This window comes from Lampetra fluviatilis, chromosome 23 (genome assembly GCF_964198595.1).
Source record: "Lampetra fluviatilis chromosome 23, kcLamFluv1.1, whole genome shotgun sequence".
NCBI lineage: Eukaryota > Metazoa > Chordata > Hyperoartia > Petromyzontiformes > Petromyzontidae > Lampetra > Lampetra fluviatilis.
In genome coordinates, this window is record NC_136297.1 from 11,209,254 (window position 1) to 11,230,589 (window position 21,336).

A 21,336-nucleotide genomic window follows, 5' to 3' on the forward strand; every position below is an offset into this window, starting at 1 on the left:
ATTGCATCATGAGCAACACGGGCATTTTAATGATCAATTTACTGGACCAATGCAATTATCAGTTTTCACTCAGTGTAATCCATTACTCATAATTTAATTGTAGTAGCAGGTGTGGTGATGTTAATGATAGGAGTGCGTATATTGACACGATTAAAACACATTCCTGTGGAGGGAGCTGGTAGGAACGTTGGGTTGCTCGGTCAATGGCCAGGGTCAACGGCGGCGTGGTGTATTCCGCAAATATGCCCGGCTGTGAGGGCGGGCACAAGCCGGCGTGAGTAGGTTAAACGTTGAGTTTTATAAGGGCACCACGGGGTGACCAGCCCCTCCCCACCCAGCCCCACCCCTCCCACCCCCCACCCAGCCCCTCCCCACCCCTCCCCCCACCCAGTCCCTCCCCTCCCCACCCAGCCCCTCCCTGCACGACGGACACAACAATCCCCTGTGGGCTGGTGTAACCAGGAGGTTCCTACACCAGTTTCACAGTTGTCATACATGTCAACCCCTTATCAGTGCCTATCTTATTACATACCAACTCAGACCTCATTGGTCACCACGTGCCCTTATAAATCTCAACGTTCATCCTACAAATATCCCATCACAAGGGAGAAACACAAACAGACAAAACAATTTGTTTTGGCCGTATCGAAACGGCTGTACGCCGTATGGACCTGGAAACTCAATGTCCCTGTACATGAATAGGGGGTAACCCATATGGGTTGACAGCTATTAAGTTATCCTTGTTAACCCCCTGCTCACCCTGGTTAATCCCCACCCAACCTCCCCATGAGACCCCCTTTATCCACACGTGGTGTTTAAATCGCACGCCTCTCCGTCACTTCTCACGGCAATCCGATCTCAAAACGCCTCCAGGGCAGAGATCACCCCGCCTCCCCCATACCCGGACACGCCGGAGTCGACTCAACGTTCACTGTGGCCCGCATGACTCCGCCCTCAGAGCGTTTTGTATTCCCACAGTGACATTCTGGGTTGTAGGAGGGGGCGGAGCTTTAGGGGGGTGGGGGAACGTTGGGGGCGGGGCCACAAGTATTGACGCCCCCTCCCCCCACGGTCACCCGACCACCCGTGTTTGAAATCCGTAACGCGCATAAGGCGAGGGTGCGCGCGCGCGAGCCCCATTGGTCGAGCGCGGGCGCGCGATGCTCACCATGCGCCGCTCCCATTGGTAGGAACGGCCAATGGGGGTGGGGGGGGGGTAAGAGTTGGGGGGGGTATGCGGGGATGCTTGGGCCGATGCGGTGTGGGAAATGTAAAAGAGCCACTGTGGGGGGTGGGGGAGTTGGTGGCGGTGCCTTCAGTGGTGAGAATCCGCCCCGCGCGCGCCTTGCGGGGAAGGAGGTTTTTATTTTTCTGTTATTATATTTTAATTTTATTTAACCTTTTTTTTTTCTTAAAAAAAACCACACCACAGCGCACGCAATTTTTTCGAGGTTTTTAGTTTACGAAAAAAAACCTCCCACAAATCTTGGTAACGATGAGTTTCTCGGGCTGCCCGCACGTGAACAGCTTCAAGCAGGAGCCGTGGCGGCAGAGTGTGCGCATGCTGTACCAGTGGTTCGTGTGGTGTGGGCCCGTGGACGCGAGGCGGCGGAAGGCGAGTTCTTGTTGCGACGCTTTCGTTTAACATTGTTGTTCGTATCGCTTACGTTTGTGTGTGTGTGCTACACAGCCTCCCCCCGTGTGTTGCTGTTGCTGTTACCGTGCACACGCTGGGATTTTTGATTTGGGGGTGGGTGGACATCTGCGGCCCGCCGCGCGTGTGGCTTTTACAAAGCGGCGTGAATCTCACCAACAACAACAACCACACAACAACAACAACCACACAACAACAACAACAACCACCACACAACAACAACAACCAACACACAACAACCACCACACAACAACAACAACCACCACCACACAACAACCACCACCACACAACAACCACCACCACACAACAACCACCACCACACAACAACAACACCAGCAAACACCAACAACCGCCAACAACCGCCGCCACCAACCAACACCACTAACCGACACCAACCAATACCACTAACCGACACCACCAACCGACACCACCAACATCACCAACCAACACCACCAGCAACCACCAACACCACCACCAACACCACCAACCAACACCAACCACCAACACCACCAACCACCAACACCACCAACCAACACCACCAACACCACCAGCAACCACCAACACCACCAACACCAACCACCAACACCAACAACCACCGTTGTTGGTGGTTGTTGATCGCTGTTTTGCCACTGAGGATGCGGCGTCGTTCTGCGTTAATTGCAGGCCTCGAGTGAAATCGATTTAACTCGTTTGGCTGTTGCTGCTCTCCTGATTATCCGTGTTCATTTGGATGGATGGTGCATGCACGGAATCGTTTGGGTTTTATAATTAGGGTTTTTTTACGTTGCAAGCTCTGCGTTGCGTTTATAAAGCGCGTTTGATTGACGTCTGTGGGGGGGGGGGGGAAACGCTTTATGGCTGATCGGATTCCTCCAATATAAACAATAGTGCTGCGTTGCGATTATGATATTGCTGCTAAGGATGTGTTTGCTTGGTTCTACATTCAAGTCAGCGTGGCCTTATAACCCATTACCTTTTGCTTTGTAAGCCCTCGATTTCGTTTAAAGCGTCAGAATCCGCTCGTTGTTGGTGGGGTTTTTTTGTGTGGGTATCGATGTTGTCACTGGATTATGGCTACTGCTTAGGGATAATTGTTTTTATATTTCGGTTGTACACTGCCAGGTTTTGTGTGTGTGTGTGGTGCGATTGGCTGGTGTTTACATTTTCAGTGGTTGGGGTTTTTTTCTTAGCTTTGCTTTGATCGGTGATGTTTATTTGCGTTAAAAATGGGGGGTTGCGAAATCGATAGGGCGTGTAAATAAATAAACGATGCCATTTAAAATGAATCGGTGGGCCAGGAGATGTTGACATGTGCTTTGCTGGAATACTTGTATAAAATATGGAGTTAATGAGCAAAAGTAACTGTATTTGATAACTGTTCACTTATCAAATACTAAGTTAAAGATTTGCGTTGAGTTTAGGGTTCTTTTCCCAAGTAAATGGTGTCTTGAGTAAAACGGGGTTTGCATTATTTTTTAAAGTGAAGATTTATAAACAAACGACCCTTCGTTTAAAAATGCATCCGCAACAGGATCTGTGTAGTCGCATATCGTCATTGAATGTATGAAGCCCTAAATAGAGACGTTGTTTTCAATGCTTGTAACCATTGAATCCTGCACACCTGTTTGCTAATAAAGTCGTTTAGCGTAAATGGTAAATAACAACAACAATTATTATTATCATCTACCAGACTTAAAACTAAACCTACTGGCCCAAAGGCAAATCAACGTTGTGTACCCGGCGTTTTTAATCAAAACAATCTTCACCTACGCAGTACTGCGTTTGAAATCTTGATAACTGATTGGTAGGCAATACTATAAACTCCACACCTTATCAGTGCCCTACCTTATTGCATACCAATTCAGACCTTATTGGTCACCCCGTGCCCTTATAAATCTCAACGTTCATCCTACAAAGTCCCATCACAAGGGAGATACACAGACACAATTATTTTTTTGCCCGTATTGTGAAACGGCTGTACGCCGTATGGACGTGAAAACTCAATTTCCCTGTACAAGAACACGGGGTAAACTGTATGGGTTGATGGCTATGGACTACTCTGAAAATTGCAAGACAGATTAGGGTTAATTGTGACAGTAAAACAACAAATATGTTTGTAGTTCTACGCCAAAACCATCCGTCACCCTTGTACAACGTGGTACAGTACAGCACTGTACAGCGTTGTAGTTGCAGCATCGTGCTATGCCATCCGTGTCTCCATTTGTTAATTGTTTGTCGATGAACGGGGACACCTCGTGGTGTGTGGTGATGGGCTATGTTGTAGCCCTGGCATATTGCACGTGTATATTCCACCCCCCATCCCCCCCTCCCAACAGAGGGATGTGCTGGTAAGAGACATTAGTCCATAGAAAATAATTCTGTGAGATGCAAGCCAGAAGGAACGTCCTTATCGAGGCAGACCCGTGCATGAATAATACACAATCGTTGTACTCGTTTATATATCGTATTAGTAGTGTCTGGTCTGCGTGGGTTGTGTTTTTTTGCCCCTCCAACTACTGTATAATAATCGTCACCGGCCACGATCGATCCCACCCCGCTCGCTTTGAAGGCTTCCCCCTCTCCAGGCCGACGCAGACACACTGTTACTAATCAAGAGCTCATTGGTGAACCCATGCACACAGCTTGCTCATGCATTGCAGAGTCGTGTGTATGCATAATGACACACGGTGTGGTGGTGGTAGTGGTTGTCGTTGCTGCTGCTGCATACCTAACGTCCGATCTACAGCTTGACGAAGACCTGCGCTCGAATCTCGGCGGTCCCTCTCGTCATTCTGAAGCACCATCCAGCCGACGACGACATCGCTGCCCGTCTACCGCGATTTCATCATTGAGAATCAGGATATTTATTTACGCTGGAGGAATCCCGATGAGCCACGAAGCTCTGCTTCGCAGATGTCTGCGTGTATATGTTGAGGCAGAAACAGCTGTAGCTTGCGTTAACATCGGCTCACAGTGGCCTGCCTAAACTCCTGGCTCTGCTTTAAATTCGACGCTGCTTTTGCCGCGCGGCTCACGATTCCGCTACGAGCGAGCCACCGTGGTCGAAGTGGACATCGTCGTATTTTGCGGCATCATTTGAGTTGGCTCGCATATCGCTGGTGCGCTAAACGCGTACCCAAAAAGAGATTCGCGGGGTTTGTACGTACTGCCGCACACAACAATTGTGTCGGTCGATAAACTCCATTGTGGTATTCATGCTTTTGACACCGCCGCAATGAAGCTGTTGTACCACCCAACCTACCCGTAATCGCGTTAGTCTCAGCGATTGATTTTGTTTTATTGTAACCATCCAATGACTTGGCAAGTACGGTGGGGTGAGTGTTAGGACTGAACGAGATTTCAGTGGCCATGTTCAATATTGTGGTATTCATAGGTGGTTACCGACAGGCTCCGGGTAAGGTACAGCGCTTGTTTACATGACCAAGCGCGTGAATAATAAATACATGAAATGTGCGCAACAAATCCGACTGCAAACCATGTCAGTTTGGCCACTCGTCACATTCAACAATTGCAGTCTCATCTTTCAATACCGACACATGCTGCCACCAGGACGTGCAGTGAGTGCACCGGGAGAACTTTGGATTGAATTAGCCTTCAATGACTTTGTGATAGGACTGGAGCGCTGTAATGTATATGCCAGTATGGGACGGTTTTAGCACTGACAGCTTCTACGCAACTGACTGATGTGTGCATGTCAGGAGACGCAAGCCACAGGGCTCCATCTCCTGAGATGCCCTGCAGCACCACAATGCTACGCCTCAAGATTTTGGCAAATGCCAACACCAGAAGCGGTGGCCTGTGCAGAATTATGGGGAAAAAGACCGTATAGTTTGGACAGGAGACACGTCGAAGAGGCAGAAGACCGACAGCTACCCGTCGATGTTCGTGTTTCCGAATTCAATTATACGTTTCTGGTAACAGACGTGGGTTAGAAAGTATCAGAGACGATGCGTATACATGCTCTTTCATCCCCGTTTAAATCACCGTCGGCTGTGTTCGCCTAGCAGCGGGGTACATCGGTGGATTGAGAATGTGGCGTTAGGTGGGGTAAATCGTAGGAAGGGTGGTGCAGTGGTTAAGCACTCCGCGCTATGAATCCGGCTACCTGAGTACAGCTATGACGTGGAAAACCAGCCTGGTGAAGTATGGTCAAACAGCTCTTATGACCGGCACAGCGTGGGGGGAGGCATTCATCCAGCATTTGATTGATAAAGGCGAAGTATTTGCTGCCCCTTTAGAGCCCATTTATAAACGCTCCGTGTGTCATGCTGCTGTACCGTGTCAGGGTGTGAGTGATTGGAAACATGCAGGTTATGGACCCCGCAAAGGGTAAGTGCAGGCAAATGATACACATCTCATTTAAATGGTCACTCATTAATGGCACGCAAATCGCCAACGATTATAATAACTGCTCCCAGATGGAGGCTACGCGATAGCAGCACGAACTTCGAAAATCATTCCTTATGCATATAGTAGACAATATGTCCAGATATCCGAGTAATCGAGTTTAAATAAAGGAACACAGGTGTCGCCAATGAGCTGTGACAAATTCTGTTGCACGATGATCCGAACAATGGGCTCTTATGCAAGGGCAAGCGCAAGGAGAGATGCAAGCACGCGCGTGGATGCGCGCACACACACACGCGCCGATAAAGGAACGCACGAATGCACTCGCGTATGCACACGCACGGCTGGACAGGAGCGTGTACGCACGCGTGTATGGCTGCCGTGCGCGCGTTGTAGCTCTCGTTTCTCTAACGCGTGCTCGTCTTTTTGTTCGTGTGGACGGACGCCCCCCCCCCCCCCCTGGCCCTGCAGGCCCGTTCGTGCGTGTGCCACTTGTGCGGCGCCCACTTTGGCCGCCTGCACGCCTGCCTGCACTGCATCTACTTCGGCTGCTTTGCACGTCGCCACATCCACGAGCACGCGAAGGCCAAGCGTCACCCTCTGTGTGAGCACCGCGGGCGGTCTTGGGGCGTGCGTGCCACGACGAGGCGGGGGTGCTTTGTACCCTGCCGTCACCAAGTAGGTCCTCCCCAAGTGGGACCGTGACGGAGAGTTGTGCTCCATGTTTGCCAAGAATAATCTTCCGGCCGTCGACCGACGTGGCCGGTTGTGATTACCGGCGAAACGTCGTACTCGAATTGTTAATGTTGTAAATTTACTCCCCAACACACCGCTGTGCTGGCATGTTTTGTTTACGTGGCAAAGCGCACACTCATTGGTTGTGTCAGGTGGTGACGGGTTTCGCGACACCTCTATATTTACGCGATCTAACCCAAAAAAAGCTCCATTAGGGATAATATTGGTCGCAAAAGCCTCCGCGTTAGACCAATCTTGTTAGGTTTTTTTCATGGCCACATTTATCAGAAGTGCGTTTGCCATATATCGGACCACTGGAGGAGCTCCCCTGCTGGTGATTGCTGCTGGGGACCCTCCACAGCCTCGAAGGCCAATCGTTTATTGAGATCATATAGACGTTGTTTTGGCGAGGAGCAGTGGGGAAGTGGTGAGCGCACTTCACTTTGACCGCAGAGACCTGAGCTTGAGTTCTAGCCATGGCTAACATCGGAGGCAGGAAATAACGGAACCGGTCCCCGGGCCCCCCCCCCCCTTCACTCGCCTGCACTTATCAGCATGGTGAAGTATGATCACACAACCCCCGTGACTGACATGACAAGGGAGGCCTTCGTCCAACAGTGGATTGACAAAGGGCTGTAAATTCTTCTAATAGATACTTTTTTTTACGTGACTTTGAATACAGTAATTTTCACCCATGGTTACTTTACCAGAGGTCAAGTGAACGTCTGCCCACTTGAGTTCGATTGGTGTCGGTTGCATGAGGGGCGCCGGTTTGTACAGAGCCATAAACAACGGGAGCCCCTGTGTGGATGCTGCAACACTGCTCGTGTTAACCGTAGCCCTGCTGCAAGCACACGGTTGGCATGCACCCGGCGCTCTGCAGGTCCACCGTGTCACATGTTGTGCTTAAAGCAGGACACTGGTGCTTCTAGTCTTCAACATCCAGTGGATTATATTAGGGGCCGTCCATAAATGACGTCACGCACCTAGGGGGGGGGGGGGGGTCAGACATTTGTGACGATGGGGGGGGAGGGGTTTGAGAAATGTGACGTCACATAAAAATGCGCAACTTTAAATAAATATAGACAACACGTTCTACTTAATTAAATATATTTTTTAATGTTTTTTCTTACAACATCAGAGTGCAGCACCACATTAAATACGCACTACAATGACAATAGTTTAAAGCGATTTGAAGCATGTTTTATTTTTGGTGGGGGGGGGCAGAGCTTTGTGACGTCATGGGGGGGGTCTGACTTTTTGTGACGAAGGGGGGGGGGTCAAAAATTCTCAAAAATCGCGTGACGTCATTTATGGACGGCCCCTTAGCTGTTTTTCTTGGCATCGGCGTAAGACAACATGCTACCCCGGTGTACTTAAGCTTTGACTGGAGCATGACTAGTTTTCCCTCCCTGCAGTTTAAACCGTTACATCTTAATGTTTTGCCTGTGCAGGCTCTGTGTGCCTAGCATTGCAGACCTATTTCGAAACTATTGCTGCATCAGCATTGCATGGTACAAGATTGGATGTCACTTTTGTAACTTGTGCGCGAATCCTGTTTGAGATCATCGTGCCCTCGTCACCCGTTTTATGTGCGTGTACGTGTGTGTGTGTGTGTGCGCGTGTGCAGCGATGGATCTGTACCATGGCACGGTGTTCTGCCTGCTGTGCCAGGACTACGTTTACGACCGAGACCTGGAGCTCGTGTCTCGGGAGGAACAACGGCGAGCGTGGAGGCTGCAAGGTACACGCGGAATACCCAATGCGCACACACAGCCGGACATTTGAAAGTTTGGGTAGATGCCATATAATTTCTGTGTCAACTCCAGATAAACTCGAGACACCGATCCTCTTCCCTTGCAGGCTTCGGAGATCGCTACATTGGCTGGGAACCCTCACGCCGAGAGCTTGAACTCCTCAAGCAGAACCCCAAGCGACGGAAAATATCAGCAAATTGCACCGTCGGTGTGTGTGCGCACTGGAATGAGCAGTTAAACATGCAAACCGCGTGGCTCGTGCGGGGAAAAAAAACTCGGTTGAAGCGCAGGCGGCTGCGTGCCGCTCACGCCGGCGTGCCCGCGTGTGCCCGCGTGTGCCCGCGTGCAGGTTTGCGTGGGCTGGTGAACCTGGGCAACACGTGCTTCATGAACTGCATCGTACAGGCGCTCACGCACACGCCTCTGCTGCGAGACTTTTTCCTGTCGGATCGCCACCGCTGCGGCATGCCCAGCCCCGAGGCCTGCCTCGTGTGCGAGATGTGCCGCCTGTTCCAAGAGGTCGGTACCCCCCCGCACCGTACGGATGCGCGTCACGCTCCAGAAACCGCAGCCGTGAACCCCGCGCAGGCAACGTCCCCCATTGCTTTGCTGCTTTGCGTCGGGTTGGCGCAGTTGTGCTGTACAGCCCTTTGATGTGTTTTCGGGGTGTGCTGCCTTTTGTTTAGAAACGGTGTCTTGACATTTTGCTCCACGTGCTGGGGAGCTTCTTCAGCGACCATAATTGAGCTCCGATCAATTCTCGAAGAAGCCCCCAGCGACGTGGAGCAAAAACGTCGTCGCGCTGAACAACGCGTGGAGCAACTCGGAACACATCGGAGAGCTTATCCTCCCCGATGCTTTGTTGGGGTTCTCCGAAGCCGTACTTTTGCTGACACGCGACGCGGCGTTGGGGCGGGGGCCCGTGTGCCGTGCGCGCTGTCCACCCCTGCAGTTCTACTCAGGGTTCCGATCGCCGCACATTCCTTACCGGCTGCTGCACCTCGTGTGGACGCACGCACGCCACCTCGCCGGGTACGAGCAGCAGGACGCCCACGAGTTCCTCATCGCCGCGCTCGACGTGCTGCATCGACACTGCAAGGGTGCGTGGCGGCGGCGCGGGTGGGGGGGGGGTCGCGTGCCGCTTGGGGGCGCGCGCGGGCGTTGGTAGCGCAAGCAGAGGGTACCTGCCGTTTTGTCTCGTACCGATTGCTCGGTTTCAATGCAGGAAGTGAACTGTTGTACTCCCGATTTTGTACGGTTGGCAATGTACGGTGCGAAAGAAGATCGACATCGTGTAATAAAACATGAAACGCATGCTACTCAATCCGATTAGCACAGTTGGTTATGTACAGTGCGAAAGAAGTTAAAGATACATATAATTATGGAATTTGACCTTTCAATGACAGTGCATTCTGGGGTTTGCTGGCGGTTCTTTTCTTGCATAGGTAACAGCTGTTTAAATTGTAGCTCGCGCTGCTTCTGTCTCTCAAGGTGATGCCAATGGGAAGAGGTCAAACAACCCCAACCACTGCAACTGCATCATTGACCAAATCTTCACTGGTGGCCTGCAGTCTGACGTCACCTGTCAAGTGTGCCAGTGAGTGAGGACCATGATCCCTTGCTACCCTCACTGCATATGTACTTTGTACAGGGTGGTCCAGTTGTCTTGTGACTCCCCCTTCCACCACCCCAGTCCCATTTAATTCTCTAAGGTTTACAGCATTTTAAGTAAGGTTTATTTGAAACAGAAATTAATATTCAAAGGAAAAAAATGGGGATCAATGAATTGGGAGTTTATAAGACATCTTGCGCTTTAGTGGAGGGTTGTAATTAAGCGACACAATTTTCTTAACGTTCTTTAACATCTCAATACAGTATCCACAATTTAACCTTATGGCGTGACCCCGGCGCCCCGAATAAACGGAAGTCAAAATCGTAATTTATTTACTTTTGGCGACTCCGTCCCACCCCGCACAAACGCCGCGACCCACCAGAAATCAATCCTCTCGTTCTTCACCAAGCACCCGTCGTTGCCAAAATTGCCATAGTCATAAACAAAACTTCGACACTTTAATTAGCGCATCGTGTAGAGCTCGTCGAGAGGAATAGATCGCCGTTTCGTTCGCCTTCAACAGACATAAAATGACGTCGCAACGCAGTTTATGCGAGAGCCGGGGGCTTATGGGACCCCGGGGTCCCGCCATAAGGTTCAATTGATGGGTGGGTTGGTGCACACGTGTCAATACAGCACTTTGGAGGAAAGTATTTGCGAGGCCAAATGGATTTGTGAATTCATCCGTGTGGAGCTTTGAGCGTTTGTCGCATCTTCTGTGCGGCGGTTTTCCTCCAAGCACTCTGTTTCCTTCGACTTGCAAGGCGCTCCTTCAAAGGGAATTGGCAAAAATGTTCCAATGCAGAAGACCCTCCTTTAAAATCACTTTTGAGACTTCAGCTTTCCTGCGTAAAAATGTATTCTTATAACGTTACATTAGCTTTACGTTCAGATATTAATCTTGCTTTCGTAATTTTTTTTTCGTGATTTTCCATTTACCAAAGTGCCAAACAATTCTTATCCGTGCACCAAAGTGCCAATTCACCGCTGTGGTTTGATCGTACTAATGGGAGGATGTTTGCGTGCGTTTGCGCGTGTGTGTGCAGGGGCGTGTCCACCACCATAGACCCCTTCTGGGACATCTCCCTTGACCTCCCGGGCTCCTCTTCACCTTTCTGGCCGCTCAGCCCCACAGCTGAGAGCGGAATACCCAACGGAGGGGGGCCCCTCATCCCTGCGGGGCCGACCACCCTCAACGACTGCTTGCGCAGGCACGAAATAAGTACAAAGACAAACAATGATCCCACCCCCCACCCCCTACCGTGTAGTCTTAACAGATTGTTAGGGCAAGTGCACATCACACGAGGGGGTGGGTGGCCAGCACCGCACCCGGCCGCCTTAATCTCCCGAGTGGCGATGTTAACACACCACACCATCTACTCCTTTGAGTCTGAGTCGACCTAAGGGAGGCCCAGGAACGGTTCATATTCATCACTGGTGTTGACCACGAATGGGAATCGAACCCGGGTCGCCGGGTTCGTAGCGCAGTGTTGTAACCGCTGCGCTACCGCTCCAGACGCGCAAGTTCACACGCACACAGCTTGCCCGCGTGTGTACACAGTTTCTTCTTTTACCACTCTACAACCGGGCCATGCCAGGGTTGAGCCAAGGCGGTCTGGAGCGGCTCAAGAGGCGCCTGGATGTTTTTCCACTGCTGCACCCGAGCCGTGCCGCTGATTTCGCACACACACTGAACGAGTTTATTAACCGTGACCTTTTGACCCAGCTTGGCCCCAAGCCAGATTTAGGCCAGAGATTCACCGTTTGGTTGTGGCTCGGCACCCCAATTGGCCAGTGGAAAGCCACCCATACTGCGAGGGATTCTCGCTTGCACGGCTGTGATATGCCAGAAGAAACAAGGGTCCGAGTGGATTGCCCCAAGGGATGTCAGGGCCTCCCTTGAGCAGCCTACATAGAGACGTTCTCTGGTCTGACACTGGTCATAGAAGGCCATAGAAAAGGCTGTCTCTCGTGGAGGTCAATCGGTTTCAAAGACTGCATATATAATTATCACAGCCTGTTTTGTTTGCATCTTTTGCCATATGCGTGGTTAATGCAGACTCGGTTCCTTGCAAAGGTATATATTTGGTGTGTGAACCTCTTAACACCTGTTTTATTGCCAGAAAGCCTCAAACCTATTCTTATCTTTCACATAGAGACACGGCCTTCATCAGTTGACATCGTCCACAGGTTCACCCGGCCGGAGCATCTTGGCAGCAGTGCCAAGATAAAATGCAACGGCTGCCACAGTTACCAGGAGTCCACCAAGCAGCTCACCATGCGGAAGCTGCCGATTGTCGCCTGCTTTCACCTCAAGGTATCTCACCCCCCCCTGCCCCACCGCAAGGGAAGGCGCCCCAGTCAAGACGTTGTTCGTAGCTGCTTATGTCCGCTCGTTGTAAGATCGGGTGTCTGCTGGTAGGCATAACAACACAACCTGGCGCTACTGCCAAGTGAAACATCTCAAATTGATGGTGCAACTCTTTTCCTTTTGCCCAGGCTCCTTGGCTTTTAACCATGGTCCTTATATCGATCCTTAACTTAATCCAAGACATTACAGTACATTAGTTTAATCCTCCTCAATCAATTTTCTTATCCGAACGCTAACTCGGTTTGCATGTACCAGTACACATTTCTCCCCCCGAACATTTTCCGAGCCTTTTTGGCCATTCAACCATGATATAATTCCTTGTGTGTGGGGGTGGGCCTTAAGCTGCATTTCAAACACTGCGTGCGTGAACATCACTCATTATGTTCATGAGATGCACAGAGATGAACTCACGATGAAAACGAGTTGGAACAAGTGTATTGAAATGTAGCACGACTTGAAAAGCTTTGCACACGACCCTTTTGTTTCGCCAACAATGCAAAGCGGCTAGCCGGGGCAGAGAGGGAAGCAGTGATTATTTGTCGAAGTCGCGTTCACATTGCCGTGCACTTGACCGTCCTTGCAGTTTGCCCGGCCACTCGTAAACAAAACAAGAACAAAAAAAACGCGTCTCCACGTTGGTGGGAAAGTGCGCTGGAAGTTTGGAAGTCATTTGGTGATATTTTTTTTTCATTTTACGGTTACATGCATACGCACGCTAGAAACAGTCAAACATACAGGCGACCTCTTTTCAGCGGACGTCATCTATAAACGTTACGTAATTATCCAGTTATTTTTGGCCCCGAATGACTTTGCAGACAGTAATGGTGCCGACATGCTGACCCTGTTATTTCACATTTCATATGCAGACGGCAATGTATTGGCTAGCCTTGACAACTTGACTTTTTGCACCGTGCATTCAGGGTTACTAATCTTGCTGAGCATGACTTTAAACGAACTTTCTCATTTACTCTGGAAATTTACAGCCTTAAGAGCCTGCATGTCACTTGTCAAATGTCTAACTCTCATCATAATTTTCTACTTTTCCTTTAGAACACGCTAACATTAGACACTGCCCTGGAACAATTACGTTTCAAGCGATACAGCGAAACTTCAGGAGCTGACACCCCTTGATGAAATTTTTAATAATTTGTTGCACTTTTTTCTTTTAGGGTAGTAATAGTAATGTGGCTTTGTAACGCAGAATGAACTTGCATAAAAAAAATGTATTGACGCGCCCATGGTACAATAACCGTGAATCGATTACTGCAGAATATTGTAGTTTGTTAGGTTTCATGCTACATCTACACAGTGCTTTGCATGGCTTTGATTTTAGCCTCAACTCAATATAGCCCCGAGTATTATTTTTCTTAGCCATCTCATTTTGGCTGGAGTGCTGAGGAATGTCGTTTGCCATAACTCAAGTCGTGGGGTACCCAGTCCGAATAGCACGGTTGGCTACGTATGGTGCGAAAGAAGTTCAACGTTCCTATAATGCGCCTGTGAATCTCTACTGACCGGAGTATCTGTCACCTGCTCCCCGTGCCTGCTCCCCGTGCCTGCTCCCCGTGCCTGCTTGTGCCTCTGTGTTGTTGCCGTTGACCTGCGGACCAGCAGAGGTTCGAGCATTCTGCCCGGCTGCGGAGGAAAATCTCCACCTACGTGTCCTTCCCGCTGGAGCTCGACATGACGCCCTTCATGGCTTCCAGGTCCTTCGTCTGTCCTCCTGTGTGCCTTCACAAATTTGATTGGATGCCACGGTGGCTAGGAGATGTGTCCTACCTCGCCTGGTATACAGGAGGTTGTAGGTTCGATCCCGACCCTGATGGTGCCTGTATATCTGAAGTTTGCATGTTCTCCCTGTGGTCGCGTGGATTTTTCTCCGGGTCTTTCCGGTGTTTCCCTCCACATTTAGAAACGTGCGTTTAGAGTATTTGACTGCTATAAATTTCCACGTGATAAGCCACTTTGTTGACCTATCATTTGTGGCCAGGTCGCTTCTGAAAAAGAGCTAAAGAGCTCAGAGTAGGCCTTACCGAGTAAAATAAAAAGTTGAATTTTAATAGATTGTGACCGATTTGGAAGGAGTGGGGTACGATGAATTGTACAGCGCAACGGGGGGAGCGGCATTGGCTTACCAGGCCCTTCCCCGCAGCGTCGCACTCTCAGTGCTGTCAGACAAATCACACTCCTCCTCATTGCACGTCGACTGCATGTGTCCCTACGGGGAGGCGCCGGCAGGCAACTTGTCAGAAGCGTTCATCTCACCAGAGCACACCGCACCAGTGGAAATCCATTGAATGCCACTGGATGTACTGGATTTGAATGACTATAACAGCAGTTCTTAAAAGTAAATGTACATTTTTGTTGGGTCATGTGGCTGCTCGTGCATTGTATGCACACACTCGCAGGGTGCGTGAATACCCGCTTGAGCGCTACGTTCGGTTGTTCGGCACGCGTGTATACTTGCGGAGACGTTGTGCCCGTGCCCATCTGGGTTTTGGTTTGAGTCCACTAGCACAGCCTCTTGTGATGACCACGCGTGTTGAGCCACGCTCTGTGTGTTGATCGTGCCGTGTGTTTTGTACAATTCCAGCAAGGACAGCAGAGTGAACGGCCAGTACCAAACGGGAGAGAGCACCAATGAAAACAAGTGCGTATACACTTGCAGTAACCAGGCAATGCTGCGGGCATGTCGTGCATAACATCTGCAATAATCTCATCATTACACTTTGCAAAAGTAGTTTTAGATCGTGATTGTCATTGCTCGTTTGGCGAGATGTTCATAAAATAACAAACTCGATGTAGCCAACCGTGTTAAATGTTCAACAGCTATCATATTCTTGGTTCTTTCGGTAAAGTCACGTAGAAGGGAAGTAATAAAATAATAAAAATAAAACATTATTATGTTTTATTTTTAATTTTATTTTTATTATTTTATTACTTCCCTTCTACGTGACTTTACCGAAAGAACCAAGAAGATGAATCCCTGCAGTCACGAAAGCTTTAAATAGAAATTTAACAGCTATCATGTTTTCAAGAGTAACTGACGCCATGGCACTTAAGTCACGATGTTGGTATGTATAGATTCAGTGTCGCCATTAGCCACGTGCGTTATTTGCGTTACGGGATGCAATCGAGAACGACTTGAGGGCTTATTATAACCGAGTGAACTGCACTTGAAGAATGTTTAAATAATGTTCACTCATACGAAGAAGTATTGCGAAGCACAAAAACAACGGAAATATGAAATGAAATGACAAAGTCACGGCAAACTGATCATCGCTACAACTTGATATTTAACATGTGAACCTTACCGCGCACATAAACGCCGCGACCCACCAGAAATCAATCCTCTCGTTCTTCACCCAGCACCCGTTGTTGCCAAAATTGCCGTAGTCACAAACAAAACTTCGAAACTTTGATTAGCGCATCGTGTAGAGCTCGTCAAGAGGAATAGATTGCCGTATCGTTCGCCTTCAACAGACATGAAATGACGTCGCAACGCAGTTTATGCGAGAGCCGGGGGCTTATGGGACCACGGGGTTCCGCCTTAAGGTTCATATCATGAAAATTGATAATTATGTGGCATCCCGACTTGCAGGATCGCGATGTTGTATGGCACATTGTTAAACTAAAACATGTTTCCTTAAATAAGACATTTTGGGCTATTTCAGTTTCACCATAATCCGCAAAAATCTGTCACGCCATCTGCAGTTTGAAAATAAGTTTCCAATTTGCCGTGATAATTGAAATGTCCGAGCCATGTCAGAATTGCTGTGATGGAATTGGAAGATGTTTTTTAAGTTAAACCTTGGCCACGTTCAGTTGCATAATTTTAGTTGAGCTCTTTCTTTCTCATGATATTCACAGTGGATCCTCTTGTATTGTACACAGGCTATACAGTATTCTCCAGATAATGAGATGTACTATTTTGGGGGTGGTGCCTTTTAATGCAGTAGGTGTGTGTGTGCATGTTGTAACAACTCACTTGACTTTCGATTTAAAGCTTTCGTGACTGCAGGGATTCATCTTCTTGGTTCTTTCGGTAAAGTCACGTAGAAGGGAAGCAGCTGTCCTCAGGTGAGGACGGCTGCTTGCGTTGTGGCCGAAACGTCGTGAGAATTATTTTTTGTTTTATTTTTATTTTATTACTTCCCTTCTACGTGACTTTATCGAAAGAACCAAGAAGAACTCACTTGACACCAGTCACAAATGTGGCGTGCGTAGAGCCTTAGAATCTGGGGGAACGCGTGAGCAAATCGGTTCATGGTAACGGTAAGTTCAACTATTATTGTCTTGCAGACACAGCACTCGGCACAAGTGCCTTAGCCATTTGAATTATATTCCATTGCAGAAAAGTGCGCACTTATTTTTTTGTACGCCTAAATTACATGGGAAGTAAAGTACATCTTAAAATTTGAATGTCACAACAGTTGAACTTGACGTGTACCATGTACAGCAAAACTTCCTAAGCCAGATTTCAGAGTAAGCCAAAAAGGCAATCCGAAATAATTAAATACATATTATACAACGGCAAACCAGAAAAGCTCTCAACCCCAATTAGTCCGGCTTAGAGAGGTTTTACTGGAATTATCGTGTGGGCGCCGTGCGGCAGCTGGGAGTAGAGAAGACTTGGGAGTAAAAACAAATGCGGGTGTGATGCCAGTAAATTGACAATGATACAAAACAGATGTCCAACATGTTTTATTGTGTGAAGCCAAATCGGGGTGGAGGGGGGAGGGATGTGTGTGCGAGTCTTGTAAACTGCTCCATTGTCCGAAGAACTCTTCTTTGCCCCATCGGTCCGCTCAGCAGCAAAGATGGATTTGAACGAAGTGCTGCTTGTTGTTTACCAGTTTCACCACTTTGTTCATATCCCTACACTTTTTAAGTCCGATGAAGCTCACACTCCGGGAAAATGGGTAGACACTGGAGGTTGTTGGCAGGCAGGCGCCTCTGAGCCCGCGGTGTTGGCTGTTTTTGCCCGGCGTGCAGGTACTCTCTGTTTGCGGTGGTGAACCACCAGGGCACGTTAGAGAGCGGCCACTACACCAGCTTCATCCGTCTGCACCGCGACCAGTGGTTCAAATGCGACGACGCCGTCATAACGCGCGCCAGCGTCACCGATGTGCTCGACAGTGAGGGGTGAGCGAAGGGACGGGGGTCGGACGTGTGTCAAGCGTTCTAGGGCGGTCACTTGGCGGAACTGTGTGTGGCACCTTCGCCGCTTGTTGCAGAGGTTCGCTATTCGAGCCCAAAACTGTGTGCCGTCTGCTTTAGTAGAAGGTAAAGATGCGGCGACAATATTCAAAAAAAGATTAGGCCATGTGCTTGCATTTGCAGCAAAACACACCGCTGTGTGTGGACCTCAATGGAGATGTGGCTGCCGTACCCACTGGGGCCGAAGAGGGTAACCAGATTGTATGTTTTATTGAACCTTTAAATGAAAAAAAACTCGGGTACGGGTAGTTCTCGTTTAAGGCGTTCCTGAAAAGTGCCGCGGTAGGCGAAAATTTCTCCATGAATAATGTCACGATAGCGTTTGCGAGATACTATGTCGGCATGCAACGCACAGTGAGGTTGTGGAACTGGAGGGTACACCGCTACGTAAGTGCACCGTTCTGCGTGCTGCATTAATCCACTCAGGAGTGACACAGTACACGGACACAGATGGTGGTGGTTTGGAGAGGTCTTCATTTCGCATTGGACTGACCATAGCTGAGGATGACAATGAATGACATGCACTTTGTACCTGTGACTGTGTTCCCAGCTACCTGCTGTTTTACCACAAGCAGATCCTGGAGTACGAGTGACGCTTCTGCGGCACACGTGGGTGGGGGGGGGGGGTGAAGTGTTGCCCCCCACTCCCCGCACTGATTGACAAGGCTCCCGGCCCAAACGCCTCCCCCCTTGCCAGTGCTCGCGAGCTGCATGTCCAACGGAGACCTCTTGCACCGCTGCCACACCGTCATTTCAATGTGGACCCCTGCAGCTGCTGCTGCCTACCCCCTGAGCAGTCGCATGCATAGCGGAGGAAAATACGAGCCAAGCACGCTGCTGCTGCTGCACCACCATCAGCTCCTTATGTCTGCAATGTCTATCATTTTTTTAACAGAGATTTTTATTTAAAAGTTAATGATCTGTGAGACACGGTTGTAGCGTCCTAGTCCCGATCGCAAACATCCGGCGGTCGTTGAATTTGCATCATGGATTACACCGAGGCGGCAGGCCCCTGGATTGGTCATGCTTGGAGCTTGCGATGAGATTCATCCCTGTGGCAGCTCCTGCAAACCTTTGCGGGACAACCACCCCCGGTCGCCAACCGATGCCCTGGGAACACCACCCCATTGCTCTTGAACGTGACGCGATAACGCCACACCGCGTTGGCAGCGACAGTTTGTACATATTTTTTTTTTCCCAACTAAAGCATACTTTGAAGATACATGTGTTGATGCCTTGTTTTGTAGTTTTTTCCATTTCGGGGATTTAAATGTATAAGGAAGAGGGGTCATTTTTCGTGCTCGTGGTGCGCACGCGCGTAGATGGAATGCACTTTCCCCCTCGGGTGATATAATGAAGTCCGTGAACGCAAGTATAAACTTGGTGGCTTTTGAATGGACACCTGCATGTCACGATTTCTAAAGGCAGATATGATGCTGCGTTCTCCTGTAGGCTGTGAATTATTATCAAGGTCACTTCGTTGGCAAAAAACAAACAAACGTTTAAGTTTGTCGAAGGGAAATTTTTGTTCTTAAGAATCGTAAAATCTGCTCTGCACCCTACAGTACTGCGATTGACTGAAGTTTTAACTTCGGCATTAAGTGTTGAATAATTGTCGTATTAAAGCTGCTTGTAACCTGCAGTTGCTCAACAGGATCACTAATCGTACGAGCATGGAGTGATGCCAGGCGTACGCGTGCACGTCCCCGTTAAATCCGACACGATGCCTTCGCGTTTGACTCGATCGAGCCTCTGGGAAGTTCCCTACAGATTTGAAGTTTTCGTGACTGCAAGGATTCATACTCTTAGGTTTTTTCGGTAAAGTCACGTAGGTAAAAAAAATTAAAATGACTTGATACAGCAATCGTGCTGTGACGGTTCCACCTGAAGACGGAAGCTTGTGTTGTCTCCGAAACGTGATTTTTATTTTACTTTTATTAATTAAATTTTTTTTACCTACGTGACTTTACCGAAACAACCTAAGAGTAAGTTCCCTACAGCCCCTTCACCAAAAGAAAAAAATTACATTCGAGCCAGCAACACACCCTACTCAAATCTTGTGGAGGTAATTCAATGTCCCCCAGGTTAACTTGTTTCTAAACACATACAAAGCGTACGTGTGTGTGTGTGTGTGTGGCTTACAAGACCTGGGGAGAGTCATGTTGGGTTTGTAAACAGGCGGGTTAAGCGGCTGCTGGACTATGGTGCCATTTACAAGTCCAAGTGTCAGGTTTGAAATTATACTATTGTGCATATGTATATACACACAGTACTGGATATAAATGTGTAATGTGAAAAAAGTTGTCTTCAGTTGAGAACGGCATATTCAAAGTATGCACCGGGATTTGTTTTCAGATATCGTAACTGCCAATTATATTGCCATTTCACGGTAAATTTATTATAAAAATATACTATTTGGTGCAGCTCCCACTAGTATGGTTTCCTCTAATTGTTACGATTACAACTTCTTTCAAGTGTCAATTCATGCGCAGGCTGATAAATTGAAAAAAAAAAAGTGTAAAATGAGGTCCAGTACTTTCTGCAAATATGATGGTGAATGTCATTCCACCTTGCCAGTGGGCGCCCTTGACACTAACGCGTCGCGACTTTTTGCCGTTTCACAAGTGTGCTCGACCGCGTGTTGGCAACGTTGTTCAACAATGCCACGTTCGACCTGGTGGGGGCACTTGTTGGTATATGACTCCTGGAGAGAAGTGTTCACCGTCTGAACCCAATGTCTCTTTGACCCCCCCCAGCCGTCCCCTGTCCCCCGACATCCAGTCCCAAGAGTGGGGAATGAACGGTTTTGCCGAGAATTGAAACTCGAATCGGCCAATCTTTATCTCGGTGTTAAAGCCATGGGGGAAAAAAAACACCGCTGCTTTTTGTGAACACTTATGTAAACAAAAATGTAAAAAGGGTGAATTGCAGCAATCTTGGCAGTGCACTTAAGTGGACCCCCTCCCCCCAATGTTAAATTTGACACGTGGCACACGTGACACAGAGGACAGAAGTCCTGTTTTAGGTTCTGCTAATGAACACTTGTTTTGAGACTCATTTAAATGTGCCGGCACGTGCAACATCAGTCTTTAAAAAAAATTGATGACAGACCACTGAGGGGAGTTCTTGGGATGTGGTGATAACTTGTGTTGTGGCTCTCCAAATGTCCCAACTACAGGTTGCGTTGGTTGCCTGTCACGCAACCTCGCCAATTGAGATCCCCCCCCTCAAAAGTCATATGCTGGGCATCAAGTAGATGACTAAAATACATGCCTTTTGGAATGAAGTGTTTGACAGATTTTTAAACACGTATTAAAATAAAGTGACAGTCATAGTTCTGTAGAGTTTTTTTTTCCCATCTTGTTGCTGTTTTACATCGCGATTGCCTTACGGACAGCCCCTCCGCCGATTTATTTACCTCCAGAAATGTAAATTTATAAAAAAACATTGACTCCTACAGCACTTGCGGTGTTCACGAGGGGGCTGTATTGTTTTTGTTGTTGTTCAAGCAACCCAAATAAATTCGTCTGCTCCCTCTTCAACACTGAACCAGATGCGCGGCAATCAACTTGAAAAACGGTAATCGACTGGAAACAGCCGCCGCCGCTTAAAGCGTCGT

At 48.7% G+C, this 21,336-nt stretch overlaps 1 protein-coding gene across 2 annotated transcripts; it reads left to right on the plus strand.

Moving 5' to 3' along the window:
• The first annotated feature begins 1,300 nt into the window (after positions 1 to 1,300).
• On the plus strand, positions 1,301 to 21,271 carry LOC144940791 (ubiquitin carboxyl-terminal hydrolase 22-like). 2 transcript variants are annotated; one of them, XM_078867197.1, is made up of 13 exons: positions 1,301 to 1,615; positions 6,494 to 6,626; positions 8,388 to 8,501; positions 8,621 to 8,722; positions 8,864 to 9,033; positions 9,467 to 9,614; positions 10,006 to 10,111; positions 11,173 to 11,337; positions 12,317 to 12,443; positions 14,112 to 14,203; positions 15,091 to 15,147; positions 17,493 to 17,642; positions 18,268 to 21,271. In XM_078867197.1, exons 1-13 carry the CDS (start codon positions 1,496 to 1,498, stop codon positions 18,308 to 18,310), a joined length of 1,527 nt encoding a protein of 508 aa, XP_078723323.1. In that variant the 5' UTR covers positions 1,301 to 1,495; the 3' UTR covers positions 18,311 to 21,271. The 2 variants fall into 2 exon arrangements, with proteins under 2 accessions (XP_078723323.1, XP_078723324.1); XM_078867198.1 differs by lacking the exons at positions 1,301 to 1,615; positions 6,494 to 6,626 and adding an exon at positions 6,682 to 6,700.
• The last annotated feature ends 65 nt before the right edge of the window (positions 21,272 to 21,336 follow it).

Excerpts from the sequence above, each read along its gene's own strand:
- LOC144940791 (XM_078867197.1), top strand. The coding sequence starts at position 1,496 with ATGAGTTTCTCGGGCTGCCCGCACGTGAACAGCTTCAAGCAGGAGCCG. Across the intron at positions 8,502-8,620 it reads GCGAGCGTGGAGGCTGCAAG|GCTTCGGAGATCGCTACATT; the intron begins GTACACGCGGAA and ends CTTCCCTTGCAG. Across the intron at positions 12,444-14,111 it reads TCGCCTGCTTTCACCTCAAG|AGGTTCGAGCATTCTGCCCG; the intron begins GTATCTCACCCC and ends GCGGACCAGCAG.